Source organism: Lichenostomus cassidix, chromosome 5 (assembly GCF_008360975.1).
Source record: "Lichenostomus cassidix isolate B80296 chromosome 5, HeHo_3.0, whole genome shotgun sequence".
NCBI classification, from domain to species: domain Eukaryota; kingdom Metazoa; phylum Chordata; class Aves; order Passeriformes; family Meliphagidae; genus Lichenostomus; species Lichenostomus cassidix.
In genome coordinates, this window is record NC_139486.1 from 20,022,646 (window position 1) to 20,041,683 (window position 19,038).

At 41.0% G+C, this 19,038-nt stretch overlaps 1 protein-coding gene across 8 annotated transcripts in view; it reads left to right on the forward strand.

The window, feature by feature from the left end:
* Positions 1-8,929: 8,929 nt before the first annotated feature.
* The window catches only part of CEP128 (centrosomal protein 128), a 119,378-nt gene continuing 109,269 nt past the window's right edge, over positions 8,930-19,038 (forward strand). For 4 of the 8 annotated variants that reach the window (XM_085061624.1, XM_085061623.1, XM_085061625.1 and 1 more), the window contains exons 1-8: positions 8,950-9,088; positions 10,260-10,299; positions 11,227-11,384; positions 12,752-12,838; positions 14,098-14,224; positions 15,142-15,263; positions 18,047-18,138; positions 18,862-18,934. In XM_085061624.1, coding sequence (XP_084917750.1) covers positions 11,241-11,384; positions 12,752-12,838; positions 14,098-14,224; positions 15,142-15,263; positions 18,047-18,138; positions 18,862-18,934 — 645 coding nt within the window. In that variant the 5' untranslated portion in view covers positions 8,950-9,088; positions 10,260-10,299; positions 11,227-11,240. Of the gene's footprint in view, positions 9,089-10,259; positions 10,300-11,226; positions 11,385-12,751; positions 12,839-14,097; positions 14,225-15,141; positions 15,264-18,046; positions 18,139-18,861; positions 18,935-19,038 lie in introns of all 8 variants that reach the window. The other 4 variants (XR_014852508.1, XM_085061630.1, XM_085061627.1 and 1 more) reach the window with 3 other exon arrangements.

Consider the following 19,038-nt stretch of genomic DNA (forward strand, 5'->3'; position numbering starts at 1 on the left):
CTCCTCACCAAGCGGGGTCAGGAAAGGTCTCAGCAAGCCCTGCGCGCCCTCGCCATCGGGCAGGGTCCCTCTCCTCGCCCAGGCGCCGCGCCCACCCCACCGGCCATCCTTCCCCGCCGCCCCGCACCGACCTGTGGCCCCCTGCTGCTCCGCACCCCTCCCGCGGGGTCCCCCGGCAGCGCCCGTCCCCCGGCAGCGCCCGTCTCCCGGCTCTCACCGCGGCAGCGCCGCGCCGGTCCCGGGACCCCGCCGCTCCCCGCGCTCCGTCTGCAGCCGGCGGATCCAGAGCAGCCTCGGGGCGCCGGGGCCGCCTGCCGCGGGCGGCCGGGACGGCGAGAGGGCTCTCTGCCCTACCGAGTACATCCCTGCTCTGCCCGGCTGCGGCGAGACGCGCACCGGCAGCAGGAGCGGCCCGTCGAGCTGTTTTCAAAGGCAGCGGCGAAACGTCGGACCCCGACCATTCCTCCTGGCATCTCCACAGAAAGGAGGAGGAGAAAGGAGGCTGAGTAAGAGCTGTACTAACTCACCTGTGAAAGCAGTGAAGTTAAAGCGGACCTTTACAGCGAGCAAAAATTCACTGACTGCAAGTTAGATATGCACTAAATGTAAAGCAGTTAAAAAAGCACTGAAAATTCGAATGAGTGATTTTGAAAATGACAGGATAGAGCAAAAGAGGAGAGAGGAGCATTTTCCACATTATCGGAAAAGAGAAAATCCATTAACAAAGAAAAAAAAACGGGGGAAAAATATCTCACCTTGACAGAAATAAAGTGGAATTATTGTCACCTTAAGTAGGCACACAACAAAAGTGTCAACATTGGTGTTTGTAACTTTCAGAGGAGGAAACTTGAAAATGTAACTTATGCACAGTATAAATTAGACCACAATATTCTCAGATAAATAGTTCCCCTCCAGCTACATTAGAGTTATTCAAACGTTTTCAGTACAACACATCAGATACTATTTTGATATAACTCTTTAAAAGTACTTTAAGTCAGTTCACCAGTATGTGTTTCCTAAACCTACTGAATGCTCTCAATACATCTTTTTAAGGTAAGCAGATACACCCATACAAGAATATAAAAGAATACATAAAAGAATACATACACCCATAAAAGAATATAATACAAATCCAGATCTTATGGGCTTATGTTAAACAGTTAGCTCTTGTCCCCAGAGAGGAGACAAGATGAAGCACCCACAACAGTGTCCTGGACAGCTTCACACTGTGTTGCATGAATTCACCTAGGAACATTGGCTGTCCTATGCCCTGTTCAGCCATGTCCTTCTGACACACCGTTCACATCCGTGACTCACCTGCAGCCCGAAGAGATACCACCCAACACTTTTTGGGGTCTGTACCAATCTGACTAAATAATAGTGAAGCCACAGGCAGATCACTGAATTTCAACGCAAATAAATAAGAGAGCTACACATTCCACAGAGGCACAGATGAGACAAAAGGTGTGATTCAATCTTGCCAAGTCAGGCATGAAGCTCTGTAACTGTTCACCACTTTGGTCAGTGCTAGGGGAGATGATTCCAGTATGCCGTAAGCCAGACTGGGTTGCTCGAGGCTGCTACCAAGGTGCTCAAGGTTGCCATCTCTCAGCAGTGGGATCGTGTTCTTCCCCAGCCAAGAGCTAATGACACATTTTGTGAAGAAAAAGCTGCAAAGTAGTACAGGTTCTGAGAGTAGAAACACATCTACTTCTATGCTGCTACCTCAAGTGGTCCTGTCTCATCCATCTTGTCCTCTGTGGAAGCTAGATGCACCATATCCTGTTTGGCATAGTAACTGAGAGTCAGCAATCACAACATTAACACAGTTGCTACAATCTACAAAACCTACATGGTTGTCCAATGCACTCAGGGTAATATTGCCTGGTATTCATGATGCATAGCCTGTCTTCCTGTTTTGGGAACCATAGACAAGATAAAAATTCTCATCTACCTATTATGTCAGTTGTGGGACACAACTGTATTATTTCATAATACTTTGAAGTCTTACTGATCTCTAAGGGCAAGTCACAAGAATGGGCTTGTGGTGCAAGCTCAGGGCTCCTTACTGTGTGCTCCATTCAATCACGCTGATCTTTTCCAGATCTGGAAACAACACCTCAGCACCCACCTGCACTGTAGGGAGGCTTTGCCAGGATCTGTGGGACTTGCCTTCTTTTTTCTCCTCATGCTGTTGTGGTTTCCATGGTCATAATTTTTAAAATCAAATGCAGATATATCAGAGATCAAACAAGCATGAAAGTTTAGTGGAATTAGGCTTGCCTTGGATCCTCTATCCAATGGGAGTAATCAGCCACTTAATGAACTTCACCTAATGAGTTCCATGGTACAAAAATCATGCAGTGCTATACCTGCCTAGAGTTTTCCCAGGATATCAACGTTCTCCTCTGGTTTTCTGCTTCTTACTGCCAAAGTAACAGCTTGTCTCAGGGATGCTTATTAGACATGAGAAATGAAAACTTCCGCTCCTTTTGGCTTTGGCAAAGAAATATTTTGGTTGATACAGGCTGACACAAAGCATACAAAACCATCTTGCAAAACAAACATATCATTAATGGAATTTCTGTTGTCTTTTGGACATATCTCTTAGCTGTCATGAGTCTATTCTACACCTTATTTCCAGGTGCAGTGGGTACAAACTATAGCTGTTTCATCCAGCAAACAACACTGCCTGGCCCTGTCCAGAGGAAGCTTGTTAGCTTCAAGCAGCATAAAATTCTCTTCAGCTTAATCTCTGTTTACTCACAACCAATTCTGATGACTTAGTATGACTCTGAGCACAACAGAGGAGTTCTTACTTTTCACAACATGACCTAGTTTTCTGGCAAAGACAGAGATGTGTATCCTCTCTCTAACTACAGTACTGTTGGAGTGATTTGTTGTAATATTTTGTGTGTATTCTCTGGTAGCCCACCTCTCTCCCACTTTTATTCCAACTTCAGTGTTACTTTTTATGTATCACTGTGTACGGAAAAAGCAAAGGAAAAGTAGTTTTATTGGTGAGAAGATAAGTAGTCCCAAGATTTGAGTCATTTCAATAGGTTATCATAAACCAAATCCTACTCACCCATCTGATGTATTAAAGGTATCCTTATGCTACTTACCTCTACTAACAGGGTAACCTGCACTAGCAACTCCATGATAATAGTGTTTCAGACTCTTAAACAAGGGGAAGGGTAATTTGCTTCATTACTCTTTCACTGAGAGCAAAATATTTCTAATTACCTTTCATTTATTAGGAAAAAGAAGAGGCACATAGGTATTGACATCCGAAGCTTTGGCATGGCAACAGCTGTTTGGTAGTGGTGAGAGTCAAGAAAATGTTAATGGAAGGAAAAGTACCTTGCCAGCTATTTCTAAATGATCAAAAATGGAAACCATAAAAGATTGCATAATGAAGAAATGGCAAGGCTGACATGAAGATGTTCTGAACAGGTTCTAAAATAAAAAAGAACTTCTTAATATATGGTTTCTGGGCTTCAACCTTAAAGGAGAGAAGCAAGGGACTCCTCTCACTGAATGCCTGATAACCTTGAAGGAAACAGAACAGAACATGTGATCAGCCTGGGTAGAATTCCAGGTCTGGATGCACCTCCTTCTGTGCTTCAAGACTTGGCTTGCACTTCTTAGCCAAGAGCATCAACAGAGTTTGGGGAGAAAAGTTACTGTTGCACATGGTGTTTCTATGGACTCTGGCTTCACTCAAAAAAATTACGTTCTAAGCAAGATGATATTTACATTGTAGTTTCTATTGAATTTGCTGGTTAGAAGTCTGCAATCACCGTTTAGTTGTTTCCTTCTGTCAGTGCTCTGCCCTGGCCAACCTGCCCACCCTAGCACCATGCACGCTCTGTGACAGCTCTGGGCCAGCTCAGGCCCGAGCTATTTAAAAATTGAACTCATTCTCAGCCTGATTCCAGAAGCCCTGTCTTGCTGACTGGTTTTTCTGCATATACTGGGGACCTGTGTGGAAGGTAGTATTCTCTGGTGCTCTCTCCAGTCCCGTCTCCTCAACAGATCTTGGACCTACATTGAAGTCTTGTCTCCAGGTATCTCTCGCTCCTCCTGTCTGGGCCCTGCACCTGTTTTCATTCCTTGCCTTGCTGTAACTGTCAAAATCACTGACTCAGTCTCACTCAGATTGAGACTGAAGGATGACTGAAGGATTGTGCCCTGTTGGCAAGGTCACCCTCTGTGCTTTGGCCACGCTCAGCTCACAGCCTGCAGTTCCCCCCCTAGAGCAGCCTGTTGGAGCTGAGGGCACTGATAGACCTGACTGCCCCTGTCTGGCCTCCACCAGGACCTTCCCCCAGCCTGCACAAAGCCCAGGATCATGTCAGCCTGGCCACACCAGGGCTGGTCTCCAAGTGTCCTGCCTGGCCATGGGCCCTGCTATGCCAGCCCTGACACCCAGGCTGCCATCCTGGCCCAGCCTCAGCCTATCCCAATTCCCCGAGGAGGTGACAGTACCTGGGGTTGTGGCTGCCCCAAAAGTCACCAGCTCCCTGGCCCCTGGCTGGGCTGGTGGGATGGAATAGGCTGCTAGGCCCTGCCTACTGCTCCAGGAGGATCTCCTTTGGCTCCTGGTGCCTGGCCCTGAGGAAGCTGCTACCCTTGCAATTGCCATGTTCTAGCTTCTCCTAGGCAGTTCCTGGTCCTTGTATTCCAGAACAGGCCTGGTGATGGGGGAACTAAGAGTATATTTACAAGTCTACAGATAACTCCAGACTAGGGAGGTGTCTGAACTCTAGATCAGAATGTAAATTCATAATAGAAAACCACAGGTAGTTACATGCAATAAGACACACCCTGCATGGCAGAAGTATGTGAATATGCTGCAATTATTCCACTTTACTTTGCATTTATAGAGTTGTCTGGAACGCTTTATCATCAAGAAGTAGACAAACAAGATTATTCACAGGATACTAAGGAAAATGGGAGGTTTAGAAACATGACCTGTATTGAAGGAATGATAGAGCACAGTTGCTTAGCTTAGTCAAGACTGCAAGTGTTTTAGGCTGTAATAAAGAGCACTAATCAATGGTTCTGACTACATCGGTTTTGAAAAGTGATAACATCTAGCAGCTTAGAGTGACTGGCAACTTTTCACCCCCTGTAGAATATTAATAAAAGTTCCTCTGTTATGTACTAAAACCAGTTAATGTATTAAAAGTATCACAAACAAGTGTACATCCACAATTACAAATATAATCCTGAGAACAGACATTCAAAATTCTGTATGCCCCAAGGCTGGAGAAATTAAGTAATTTTTATCAATTAAAATGTCTTGTGCTCTGATTCAAATAAAAAAATAGGAAAGAAAATCACTTTTAAATCACAGTATATTGCAGACTTTTTTCCCGGTGTTTTTTCAAAGATCCCTGCAGGTCCCTATTAATTTAAACATGGCAAAAATTGAGAAGCATCTTTTTCTACTGTTACAGGCACTCCCTCTAGTGACAGCCACAGTTTCCCATTCAGTAAGTATCATGTCAAGCACTGTAAGGCTCAGAATTACATTGTTTTTGTGGTGCTTTCTGAAAAAAATAACGTTATTGTCATCTGCCAGATTTGATTCAGTTTCTCAGTTACCCTGCACTGCTTATATGGTTTATACACAAATCAGATAAACCACAACAAGTTCTAACAAAGAGGCAATTAGCTCTAATTGGTGCTCCACATAAATCACCAGATATCAACAGCCACATCTTGGAATATCTGCACGAGGAAATGTTTAAACTGGGAAAACAAATCAGTAAAGACTAGAATAAAAGACTTGGCAGGGTTTTTTTTCTGACTAATTAACATGTTTTGTCATTCTAGGTGCTTAGAAGATATGCCAGTTCCTACCTGTTTCTATTTCAGTATCACAAATAATTTCTGGCCTGTCAGAAAAAAAAATACATTAGATATACTGCTTTGAAACAGCATAATTAATCAAGGGTTTGAACAGTTATATGAAATAATTTATTCTAGGTTCTTGAAGATTCATGTCTATATGAAAAAAGTTGTCTTCAACTTCAAGAACAGGTAGTTTTGGAGTTTTATGGTTACAGAATATTTCTGGCGGCAGGGCGGCTAGTTCAATTGCCATAGCGGCGAGGTGAGGCAGGGGGAAGGTGCCGGGGGAAGGGGTGGCATCGCCTCGGAGTGCTGTGTGGTGAGGGCTGTGGGTGCGGGAAGGGCAGAGCCTGGGCAGGTGGCTGTCCAAAATCAAAGACTCTTACAACTGTAGTTAGTACATTAATATAAACTACTAAGAAGAATAAAATTAATGTATGCCTGCTCTTTGGAGGAAGAATCAAAACAGCTTTTTGGAAAGACAGATATTCCTTATATGTTTTGGAAGTGTTCTGAAGTTGTCAACAGAACTTTAGATACAGTTTACTTAGATTTTCAATCTGCCTGTAGCACAGCCTTCAGCAAAGGCCCTTAAATTCTGCAAAACCATAGAGTAGAAAGAAAACACTTTTTCACACATCTAGAAAAATGCTTCCAGAAATCATTGTCAGGAGGCTGGGGAAACACACAGGATTACACAAACTTGGAGTCTACAGGCCTGTAAACAGACATCAAATGAAACAGTCTTCTTACAAATGTGCTCTGACATGACAAATGTATATGCCAGAGGAAACTACAGAAGGTTAGATCATAGTAAGTACCCAGGTTCATGTGCTCTCTCTAAATATAATCTGCTGTAACTGATGAACAAAGTATGCTGGGCCAAATGGACCCCAGGACAGTGGATATAGCAGCAAATACAGCACACAAATCTTAATCCTCTCCCTGCTCTACAGAAAGGTGTAGTAAAAAGCCTCTAAGGTATCATTCTACTCTGGAAATCAAAATGCACGGGTACAAGGAATAGACTTTACTGAGCTGACAGTTCATTGCACTGGTAAATTAGCAACCCTCATGAACAACCCTATCACACTTACCTGTTCTTGCTCTCATTCCTTGAATTCTGAAGGGAAGAGAGAACACCAGAAATTTACACCAAATATGTTGTACAAAACCCACAGTGAGTTTCAAGCAGTTTGTTACCTTATAGTGATGTTCACTGAATCAACTGAGTGTGAAAACATCACTGGCATGCTGCTTTCTTCTCTGTTGAGAGTGGTGAGATCTGGATGCTTTGGATCTTTCTCATTAAAAATATACAAAATCCAGGATGTCCTGGTTCCAGCCAGGAGAGGGTTAATTTTAGCAGCAGCCAGAAGAGTTCCAAGAGAATATTTGTGTAATGCTACAGCTGACAAGGTAGCTGTGTGCAGACAGCTACCTTGAAGCACTGGAAGCATCTGCTTTCTTCTGTTACAACCTAGCAAGTGCTCTTTGCTGACTAGCTACTTTCTCAGCTGGTGTATGCATGGTTAGCCTGGTCTTCAGAACCAATGGTTTTCCTGGTATGTTGGTCTCAGGCACTGGCATCAGCTTCCACTGGAACATAGTGTTAGCAGCAAGTCACATGTGCTCACACTCAGCACAGATGTAAATACACTTCTCCTGTATGTACCAGTCACATCCAGGACACATTCCTTACCCCTTCATCCCCTCTGTGAGAGCATGAGAGAAATTACTAGGGCAGGAAAAGAAATTTGCTCATAGATGAATTCTGTTGAGTCTATGGAGCAGTAAGTCCACTGCCAGGTGCAAAACTGAGAGAAAAACCTTCAGAGAACTCAGGAAAATTCAGAGCCTATCTCCCAGAGATCACCATGAGCAGAAGACTGACCAGAGGCCTTGACTCTCATCCTGCATTTAGACCTGTCAACACAACCTGACCATGCTGCAGTTTGCAAAGGAAAGGCCAGGACAATAGTCATGTATTGAAAGCTAGGAAAGACTTATTTCTTTACTAATTATTCACTAATGCTTCAGTTCACAGTGAAATAAATTCCCATACTGAGTCTCACCTGCCTTCGGCTCAGATGAGTTTAATGCCTCTCAAGCATGACCACAAAGACACAGGTCAGCAGCCATTGCCTGGAAGGCTGGTAGATGCTGCCAGTGTGGGACGCCTGGCTTACACCTAAAGTGTGCCATAATCATATGGCATTAAAGCATGCCTGCTGCATTGTGAGCAAATGAAACAGTCCTGCAGGACAGGAATGAAGGTAGGCAGTATGGATTGCCAGCCACACCTTATCACTGTGCTCAAAGGCCAATGGTCACTGCCTTGAGTGGATCCCAGACGCAATACAGACATATATGTATTAAAAACCCCAACCCACTGCATTTTCCTTGGGCTGGAGTGCTCACCCTTGGGCTGGTGATTTCCAGTCAAATATTCCAGTGATTGTTGGCCTATTGCAAGTTCTGCCCAAGTTTCAGAGGTCCAGGAGACATTTCCTGTAATCACTCACAGCACTCTTAGTCCCTCTTCTCTCTTCAAGGCCGGTCAGGGTCGCAGTCTGTTAACATCTGGTCGTTTTTATTGCACACAAGGGTCATGGATTCAACACTAGGGAACAGGGACATGCATGGCTTAAAGAAACAAGAAGCAGTCAAGAAACAGGAAGGAAGATGCCTGCTTGCAGAAACAGCTGCTCTCCGTAGCTACACGCCTTTCCCCAGAGCATCAGCCAGGTGCCGTCTGCTCGGAAACGGAACAGACTCGCCCGCTTTGCCAGGGCAACAGCTTTTGTTTCTGCTCTTCGCAGTCGTTTAGGTGACATGTTTGTAAACACCCATGTGTATTTTGTGAAAATTTAGCGTTTCACAAAACAACGTTCCTAAACACCAAGGCGCTTAGAGGACCTCCCGCCACCGCCACCCCCACGCTCCGCAGGCCCAGGGGCCTCCCCGCAAGGCGGGACTTGTCCGTCCCCCGCCGCCCTGCCGCCGTACAGCCTCTCGGGAGTTGAAGTCCCGCACGCTGCCCTTCCCCTAGCGCTCTTATGGCTTGTGGACTCCGTGTCCCATGGAGCGCTGCGGACAGCCCGGCGCCCGGCCCGCGGCCCCGGCAGCTGGCAGCAGGGCGGCTAGTTCAAGTTGCCATAGCGGCGAGGTGAGGCGGGCGGAAGGTGCCGGGGGACGGGGTGGCATCGCCTCGGAGCGCTGTGTGGTGAGGGCTGGGGGTGCGGGAAGGGCAGAACTGAGCGGCCAGGGCAGCGTGCGGGAGGCGGCTGTCCGGCTTCGGAGCGCCGCGGAGGGCGGGCGCGGGTGGGAGCGGCGGCGGGCGGCGCGGGGTGAGGCGGCCGCGGGGTTCCTCGGGACGGTCCGCAGGCTCGGTCATGGGTGGGCCCGGCGCTGCTCGGGGTTCTGCCGCAGCCCCAGGGCTTCCACGGTCCTGTCTGGGCCACAGACCCAGGGGACCCTTCGAGCTGGAGTCAGGTGTTAGTGAAATTCTCTACGTGCCCGGCGGGAGGGGATTTGCAGAGCGCATTGCTTGCTTGTGAACAGCGTGAAGGAAGCGTTTTCTGTGCCGTGCTGCTGAAGAGTGCTGGGAGCGCGGTGTGAGAAATTGACAATAAAATGTGGTACTGATGCTTGAAGGCCCGATAGTGAAATGTCACCATGTGGGATCACCTTCCAGGCTTTTTGAAAACTTCTTCTGGGCTCAAATGCAAGCACTGAAGGAAAGGGCCTTTCAGGTGTCATGTTGTCCGTTTCTGGAATGGCTATAAATTTTTCTTTTTGGTCGTGCTCAGTCTTAGCTATAAGGCTTCAACCATACATTTAACACTAGGTTAGTTACCTAGTGATAGGTTAGTCTGTGTGGAGCTGAACAAATCAAAACCCTTGAGGAGTAATCAGGTTGTGTACACTGACTTTGTGTTTTGTTTACTTGAGCTGAAGGACTTGATGTTGAGATTATCAGCACTACTTCTTACACTGTAGATGTCTTAACAAGAGAGTCCTCAGTGAAACTGAAATGCTCTATTTTCTACGGGAAAGGAAATACTGACTATTGATGCTTTTCATCAGTTTGACAAGGGTTATGATCCGTTTGGGTAGAACTAAAAACCAGTAAGAACCAAATGATTCTCACTGTCAAGTAGGTCATATGGTCATGTGCTGAAATTAGTGTAAAGTGAAAAAGGAAAAAGTAGTAAGCTCTTTTTTTTTTGTTTAAATTAATAGGCAAATGTCCATATGCAACATTTCTACAAATTTCTACTTCTTTATGATTTTTTAAAATCTAAAATGAAACTTCCACAGTTCCTTTAAAAATGAGGATGTTGATTTAGATGAAACAACTTCTGCACCTTAAAAGTACTTGTGGTTCCTTTTAGGTTGCTCATGAGAACAAAGAGGAATGCTTAACCATAAATAGTAAGTTTTTTTCAGACAAAATGTTCTCCTTTATGTTTACTTGGATTACTGGCCTTTGTTCAGTGCTTTGGCTAGTTAATATCTTGAGCATATTTTTGGACAGCTGAAAATGAAACTATTAATCTTTCCTGCTATAAATATTTCTCTTTTCTTCCTCCAGTCTTTGCTTTTCAGTAGATGAGGTTTTTATGGTTGAGTCAACTTGTTTGTTGGTTTTTGTCGAGTTTTTTAACCAAATTGCAGTAAAAATCAATATTATTCCATGCTATTATTTCTACCAGTGTTTTATTAATTTTATTTTTATTTGTCTTTGAAAATATCAATTTCTGTCTAACATAACTTTTGAGGGTTGTTATTTTAATCAGTTACTATGTAACTTTACTAGCCATAGCTCTCTGTTGTTTTTAATAATTTATTTTCCCATGTCTGATGACTGTTGACCTGTTTTCCCTCTAACTTGCCATCCTTGAGATTTAGCAATTCCCATTCTGAATACAGTTTAGTGAGTAGTGTGTGAGGTAAAGGAAGAGGGTTCTCCAGACCAGAATGCTTGATAAAGCATTGACGTCTCCACTGAATGTTTTGGGGGGGAATTTTGCTTTGGCCCATGATTTTATCATGGGTACTGAACACTTGGAAGAAGTGAGAGTGCCTCTTTTGATTTAATTTCCTCCTAAGAGGCTGTCTCCTGCATCTTGACACTGCTTCATGGTGTGAACAAATGTAATAACTGAATAACAGTTGGAAGATCTGCTTCAAAAGTACATCCTGCTGACCCAAACCAGAAAGGCTAATGTAAATTATTATTTATCATTATACATTCTTTATAATGTAAACTCTATGAAGTTGCTTTGGGAATATTGTGCAAGACTGTTCAGTTACAGTCAGGAATTAACATATGTTTTTTTCTCTGGTTTTCCTGCCTAGACTTCAAGATACTGATGGCAGATTCATCCAGTGATTCAGACAACTTTCTTACGGGTCGAATAGGGAGGCGGCCTTTGAGAGCATCCCACAGCAGAGCTCAGAACTATGGAGCTGAAGAAGTTACAGAGAAAATCCATACTTTAGCAAGCACTTTGCAGGTTGTTTACAAAATACAGTTTTAAAGTAGCTATAGAGTCTGTAACACAGGGTCAAATTTTTGTCTTTAATGTTGTGGAGTATACATGGATGGGAAATACTGTTTTCTGTGCAAGCCAAAAAGGGTTTTGGGAAATTTATCATACTGCTTTTGAGCTGAAAGTGTGTGGCTTGTTACATTTTTATACAGCTGTTATTTCAGACAGTAGTAGAATATTGTTAGGAACAATGATGTGTTAGGGAATACTGTTTATAAAGTTGACAAGCTGAATAAGCCCTAATAAACTTTGTCAGATTCTCTCAAGAGTCATTAAATTTTCTAGAAGAAAGTTTCAGCCCTGTCTTGGTTGTCTTTGGACTGTGTAAAATTTCCAAATTTCTGATAAATATGTAGGCAGTCAATTCCTTCAGGACAGAGCTTACATTTAAAATATTTTCCAGATGTAGAATAACACAGTGAAAACTTTATTTCTAAACTTGTAAGAGATACCTGAGAGAGAAAACGTGTTCACCTCATTCCTACTTCTTCAATGGAGGGGTCAGTGGGATTATCTGAATTTGTTTTGTGGGTGGAAGGAGACATTTAGCTATCCTGACACCATTAGTGCTTGACAATTCATTCCCATTCTTCTCTAGCTGACAGTTCTTAATACTTAGAGTGGGTGGGTGTATGTTTTATTACTTATTGTTTGGCCAGCAATATTTTTTTTTCTTTTTCATGTGTGAGAAGAGAAAAATCAATATGGAATGGTAAATTTAAACTTCAAAACTTCTTATCTGGATAATAAACATCAATCTAGAAAAAAGATATGTTAATAATACAGTCTGACTATTTTTTAAAAGGGATTCTTTGGTATTCACCTGATTCTGTCTAACCTCTTTCTAGCTGCTCTTCTGAAATTCTGATTTTAAGCTAATTGCTTTTTGTGGACTGCTTTTCAGCAGATCAGCCGTTTGATCCAGGTGTTCATCTGGTCAGAGAATTCTCATGCACTGACCTTACCTAGTGTGTTGACCTTCAAAAACTTGTTATTTCTCAGTTAACTATTCTGTTCTGCAAGCAGGTAATGTTAAGGTCTTTGGATTAACAAAATAGCTGAAACTTGAAAAACTGAAGCTGAAGCCTTCCTGTTGTACTGAAAGGATAGCATTTGGGTGTGTTTTTCTTTTCTTTTTTTGAATCTTCTTCCCTTTGGCCATGCTGTACCACTTCAGATTCTGATTACTTGAATAGGATTTTTAAGATGTAAACCCTTTAGAAAGCACTTGTATTTTCAATTTAATCTTAGAAACCAAGAATAAAGACAACAATAATGTTTGATTTTAGGAGGTTTCTGTTTTGACTTTTTTCTAAATTTTTTTATTTAAGGATACCAACAGAAATCTAAGGCATGTTGACCATTTGCTAGGACAATACAGAGAATACAACAAGGAACAAACCAAAGCAATAACAACTGTGAGCAACTTTCAGTTTGTCTTAATTTCTTAGGTCTTTTTTTTTAATAGAATTCATAGCTGAAAAGTTGGTATTAATGGACAGAATATATAAGGAGTTAAACAGCTGTAACCAGAAACTTTTCATATTTATTTGAGCAATCAAAATAATCTAGTAATGTGTTATACAATAAAACTCTGACAGGTTTTCTAGGTTTCATTACTTTTCTGGTTTATAAGCACTTGGTAGATTGTTATGTTATGCCAAGTACAAAATTTGTAGCTGAAGCAGAGTATTAGTGAACATGTTTCTTTTGCATGAATAAGTGGTAAAATAAAATCTGAATTTTAGTAGGGAATGGGATTGTGGTCATACTGGTGTAGTTTTTTTTCTTGTCATTCTACAACAGTTTCTGTAGCTGTTGACCAGCTTGCTCTAAATTGCAGAAAGGGTGAAAATTCTAACAAACATGAGTTTTCTTCAAGTTTGAAAACAGGTGTCTTAGAGAAAGCAAAAAGAATTAGTGTTGCTAGGGCAAGAGTGGTTTACAATTTGGTTACAAACAGGCTGCAGCAGGTGCTGTCTTGAAACAGATACATATGAAATGTAGGAATATTTTACATGTGAAGGTAAAGAGAGAGCGAACGATTTGACCATTGTGTACAAGCTTCTCTTAGAAAAAGGAGAACCTTCAGAAATTGATGTTTTGTGGCTTGTCAAATAAAGGTATGACAAAGCAAGTGGCTAAGAACAAAATTTAGCAAATGCAGTTGTAGAAAATGAGATACAAGTTTGAAAAATGAAGAACTAATTTTTGAATGTAGCTAGTTCTGTACTCTTAAATTGGGAATGGCTTCCTTTTCCTGGAAGTGAAAAAGTGACCTCTATTTCTAAAAATAGGGGTTGCTGTAAAGCTGCTTAGGGAAATTTGATAGCCATACATAAAATTGATTCCAGATAGGGCTGGTAGAAAAATTCCAGTAAAAAATAATTTCTTTGAAGTTATTTTCTGGATATTGCAGGGCTGTTATTGAACATTTCTGGCAAATAGATCTTACTTTGGTTGTAGGAGACAAATTTTTGGGTTTTCATGGTGTTGCACCATAATTCCAGGAATGTAGTAAATGAGATATTGAAGAAAAGCTGTTATTAATTCATAGCTGTACTTGGCTTAAAAACAGTTTTTATTGTCTTAATGACTTTTAAATAAATAATATTTCCCATGCTTTTTAAAAAATACATCTGTGTTCATATTTCAATAAATTATAACTTTTCTGCAGTTAAAAGAAACACTGGAACAATCTATAGGTCAATTAAGGAACCAGCGACTAACACGAAGCTCTGGAATGAGAAGTGCATCTCTCTCAAGCTTATATACCAGTGACCTGGATGGAGAAGGAACATCAGGTAAAATACTTACAAGCTTGAGTATGCTTAAATTGTGTCATACAGCTGTGTTAGGGAAAGAGGAGATTAAGAAAAATGTATAGAGATAGTGGCATGGAAAGTCACTGATTTCTTCAGAGAAAGCCAGTTAAAAATTTCGGAGACCTGCATTAAGTTATGCACTTGTTTATGTGGTAAATTTTTCCAGCTGTCTGTCACATAGTGTTTTCTGCTGATATCCCAAGAGACCTAAATGAAATGTTGGTTCTTTCAGCTGAGAAAATTCATTTTCCACTACGTGGGCTGTAGGTACATACAAGTTAAAGCTAAATTCAAAAGATATTGCTGCTTCTGAAGCTTGCTTCATAGCAAAAAAGGGATTTAAATTTTAAATGCATGAGACTATGGATGTTTGGAAACAGTGGAAAAGACAAAAACAGAACCAATTTATGACCCACAGAAAAGTAGGGCTTTTTTCTTGTATGTCTCAGGAAATTCATTATATTTTAGGAAAAGGTATGCTTGGGAGGAGTATTCCTTCCAGAACTAGTAATTAATATATTTTAGTAGAAAGCTCTAAAAATTTCATTCCTATGTAAAAACTCTGAAATGTAGTAATTTGAAGCTCTGACAGATTCATGTGGAGGAAAAAGTGGTTGCTTGGGCAAATGAAATTTGAGAAAAAACTACTTATTCCATGGAGAAACAAGTCCTCTTTCTGGAATACATGTATGTCATGGGTAAGAAATGTTTACGTTGAAGAAGAATCCTAAGAAGAACTGAAAGAGTCATATGCGTCTTATGTCATGTAGTAGTTGTTTGTGACCTAGAAGGATGTTGACTGGATGAAACATGCATTTTTTGTGAAGCAAAATGAAATATTTCCCATACTAAGTTTTGTCTTCCTACTTATTTTTTTTATCTCCTGTCTCCTATAGGGAACCACCACTTCCTGCCCACTTCTCCTCTCAGGGATTATGGCGTATCCCAGGGCAGTAAACATCGAAGGTCTAGATCTGCAAGCGTTCGATTTGTCAATGAGGACCAAAATGTGGACCAGGTACAGAGCACTAATGGGAATAGCTTTCTCAAATAGGCAACATATGGTCACCAGACTCTTTGCTTGTACATTAAATGAGGTGATTCTGAAGATGCAGCTAAGAGTGTTTCAGCAATGAAGTGTGCTTTCAATGTTATCTGCTATTTTTCATTAAGCAGTCACTTTGTATCTGTCATGAAGTTTCATGCAAATCATTGAAGAGAAAAGGATGCAGATGGTAGTGATATCAAAAGTAAAATATGAAAATAATCTCCCTACTTTTTAGGTCACCTGGGACAAAGAATAATAATCTCTGAATAGACCTTTTAGTCTGGAGAAGACTGAGAGGGGATCTCATTAATGCGTATTAATATTCCAGACATGGGTGTCAAGAGTATGGTGCCAGACTCTTCTCAGTGGTGCCCAGTGACAGGACAAGGAGCAATGGCCTAAACTAAACTAAACTAAAACACAGGAAGTTTCACCTCAACATCAGGAAGAACTTCTTTACAATGAATGTGGCAGAGCACTGGCACAGGCTTCCCAGGGACGTTGTGGAGTCTCCCTGTCTGGAGACATTATGTCTCCATACAGGGAGACATACATGTTTAATGTCTGGAGACATTAAGCCCACCTGGACAAGTTCCTGTGTCACCTGCTCTAGGTGACCCTGCCTTGGCAGGGGGGTTGGGCTAGATGATCTCCAGAGGTCCCTTCCAGCCCTAACAATTCTGTGATTAACATCCACCTTCATGCTGAGGTTCGGTGAGGCTATGAAAGGGATTATTCTGCTTTAGTTAATGGCGCAGGGTCTTACTGCTTTTGCTTTTACTACAGTGTAGCTTGGATTGATTTTGAGCGAGCTAGTTCTTTATCCTAGTTCTTGGTCTGACCTGTGAGTGGGATAATTTGACCGTTTACTTTAGGCAGATGATGGGAGGAGGAGGCGATATGTGTGCCACTGGTAATTTTCATGCCCCTTGTGTCTTCTTGCAGACTTTAGAAAAAGTAAATTAATTACTTTAATGGATAAGATTATAGTATTTCTGTTATCCTACAGGTAAAGAGGAGACTTCATTACCTGTTTTTGCTCTTTTAGATAGGGTGGCTAGACTTGCTTGAGTGAATTCCTCTGTGTAGACTAATATTAAAGATGCTGATTGTAAGATATTTATATTGACTTTATTAAATCGGTCTCAGCTTCCAAATAAAGTTAAACTTAACTACAATACATTTTCTCAGTTGACTTTTTGGGAAGCTATAGAAATTCCTAAACTTTCATTTAACCCTGTTTCATTGTCCTTTCAATCTAGTTCTCCCCCCATTCTTTCCTCCCCCAAGTCTAGTATGGAAAATAATCCTTGGAAGGAAATGATGTTATATGGAAATCTTTCATCCCAACCATCCAAAAACCTTGGGACTATTTAGATTATTTCTAGATATTCTATAAGTATCTTAGAAATTTTATTTAAGAGAGTTCCTGCACTGCATACAAAATTCCTCATTTGTATTAAGTAACTATGTAGGCAAATATCTTTTTTTTCCAGTTTTGAAGATAACTGCTGGTTTATTCCTTATTCTTGCTTTTTAGTGAGTGAATATGGCTTTTTTTCCATTAACTATTTTGTAAGAAGGGTATAGTGCTTTGAGGATTGATGAACTACAAGTAGTCAGTCATTGATCATGATCATAGGTAGAAATTAGAGCAGAGATAAAGCAGTCCTGTAAGTTGTGGCTTTTTCTTTTTTCTCTAACCACTGTCTCTTTATTCCCATTCTTGCTTTTTCTAGCTAAAATAATTTTTCAGCTGAATAGTCTTTTAACACATTTAAGTTCTTCCCTCATAGCACATACATTTTGAAAATACACTGTACTTTTTCAAAGTCTCTCAGTCAGGTTGAAATTTTCTGGTTAATCATACAGGGGAGGTGGTAGTGCCTGTGTCTGAATGTTGAGGGCAGTCAGCTTGGTTGTGGAAGATCCAGGTTTAAATCTAGGGCATAGAACAAGGGAATATTATAAATCAAGGTTTTTCATAACAATGATCATGGCCATGGAACTGTTGACAGCAACAGGTTGGATTAAGATGGATTAACTGTCACTTTCTATCCCATGAAGAATGAATGACCTATTTATTTTTTTTTATTTGCTCCCTAGAACTTTGATGATAAACTGGGAGTCTGCTGAATTGGGGAAATGGGAGGTTTTACTGAGGATAGTAGATGCGGGTTTTTGTTTTAGTTTTTGTTTTTTTCCCAAGCTGTGAAAAAAGGGTGTGTAAGGTCTTGGGCAAGGTAAAATACCTGTTCTTTTTAGTTCCTGAATGCATCATACTATTCTTGTTCTGTTTCAATTTCCTATGTCATCTATTTATAGTAACATATATAGCTGGACAGAACTTTGTTTCACCTATACTAGCATCTATTAACATGAAATGTGTCTCTCCTGACTTTACCTGTTCAGATCTTTTAATTTGCTTTGCATTAGATTAAAAAGGTGATGCAGTATCCAAGCTCTGAGCCACAGAAAAAAAAACATAGTTAGGAAACTTGGTTTAGTAAATAAGGTACTGAAAATTAAAATTCAATGAACAAGTATTGGGAAGGGTTGATTGAAATAGAAGTGTGCAAGCCTCATCCAGTTATCCAGGTTTAACTACCGTTCATGGAGTTTTATTATTTTGTAGGTTATTTTTATCTGCTTCATTTTAAAAGACGTGTATATGTGTAGATATGTATTTCTGGAATATCATGGAAAGAAAGGGTTCCTAAATCTTGGACTAATTTGTGTACTTTTATTTACAGCTGCACTCTTTCCACCAGTCTCTTCGAGATCTCAGCAGTGAGCAAGTTCGCCTGGGAGACGACATCAGTCGTGAGCTTTCAAGAAGAAATCGGTATAAACAGAATATAACTCTGTGTGAAGAGCAGTGTGGAAAATAATTTTTAAACTCTTTAATTTCAAAAAGTAATTTTGAGGAGAATGGGGGATTGTGCAACATGTAGATGAAAGCAGTATTATGAACTGGTTGTTCTGTGTCATCTTCTGCAGTATTTATAAACCTAAATAACATCCATCTCTTCTAATTTGATAGTATATGGGGCTTTCCTCAGCTTTTTTTGGTATAGAGACAATGACAAGGACTTGGGAATTTCTTTTATTACAGCTTTGCTCTTAGTTTGTTCTTGTTACTGGAGTCCCTTCAGTGCAAGCCCTCCTGCAGGCCATAATGTATATTCTTTCTCAACTTGTGGTGCTTTGTTGTATAGCAATAACAGGGATTAGACTGTTAATTCCTAGTAAGAAGCTACTGTTCAAAATGGCTGTCTACATGTGTCCATAATTTTGAACTTGTTGACCTGGTACCTGGCTGATATTTACATGCTCTGTTTCTTCACTTGCAGAAAGGAAATGCTTTCTATCATGGATTTTCCACTTGAGGCTTGTTTCCAATTATGCTATAAATTATTATTAATAGACTATGATCTATTATGAATGGGCTGTAGAACAAATTGGAGTAGCAAAAATTTCTGAGAGGTTGTTGCTGCTTAAAAGTATCATGGTTGTTGCTTAGTTTGTGCACTGCAGAATATTGTTTTACTTATATTTTTCTATGCAGGACTGATGCTGAATTAAGAAAAACTCTGGAAGAATTGTCTGAAAAGCTCACAGAGTCCCAAAGACAAGAAACGGTGAGTGTGACTAACATGAAAAGATTATTTATATTTAGTATTCTAAGTGGGATGTGGGCTTCTAGCTTAATGTGTGTTCTGGTAAGCAGTACTGCATGTTGGTA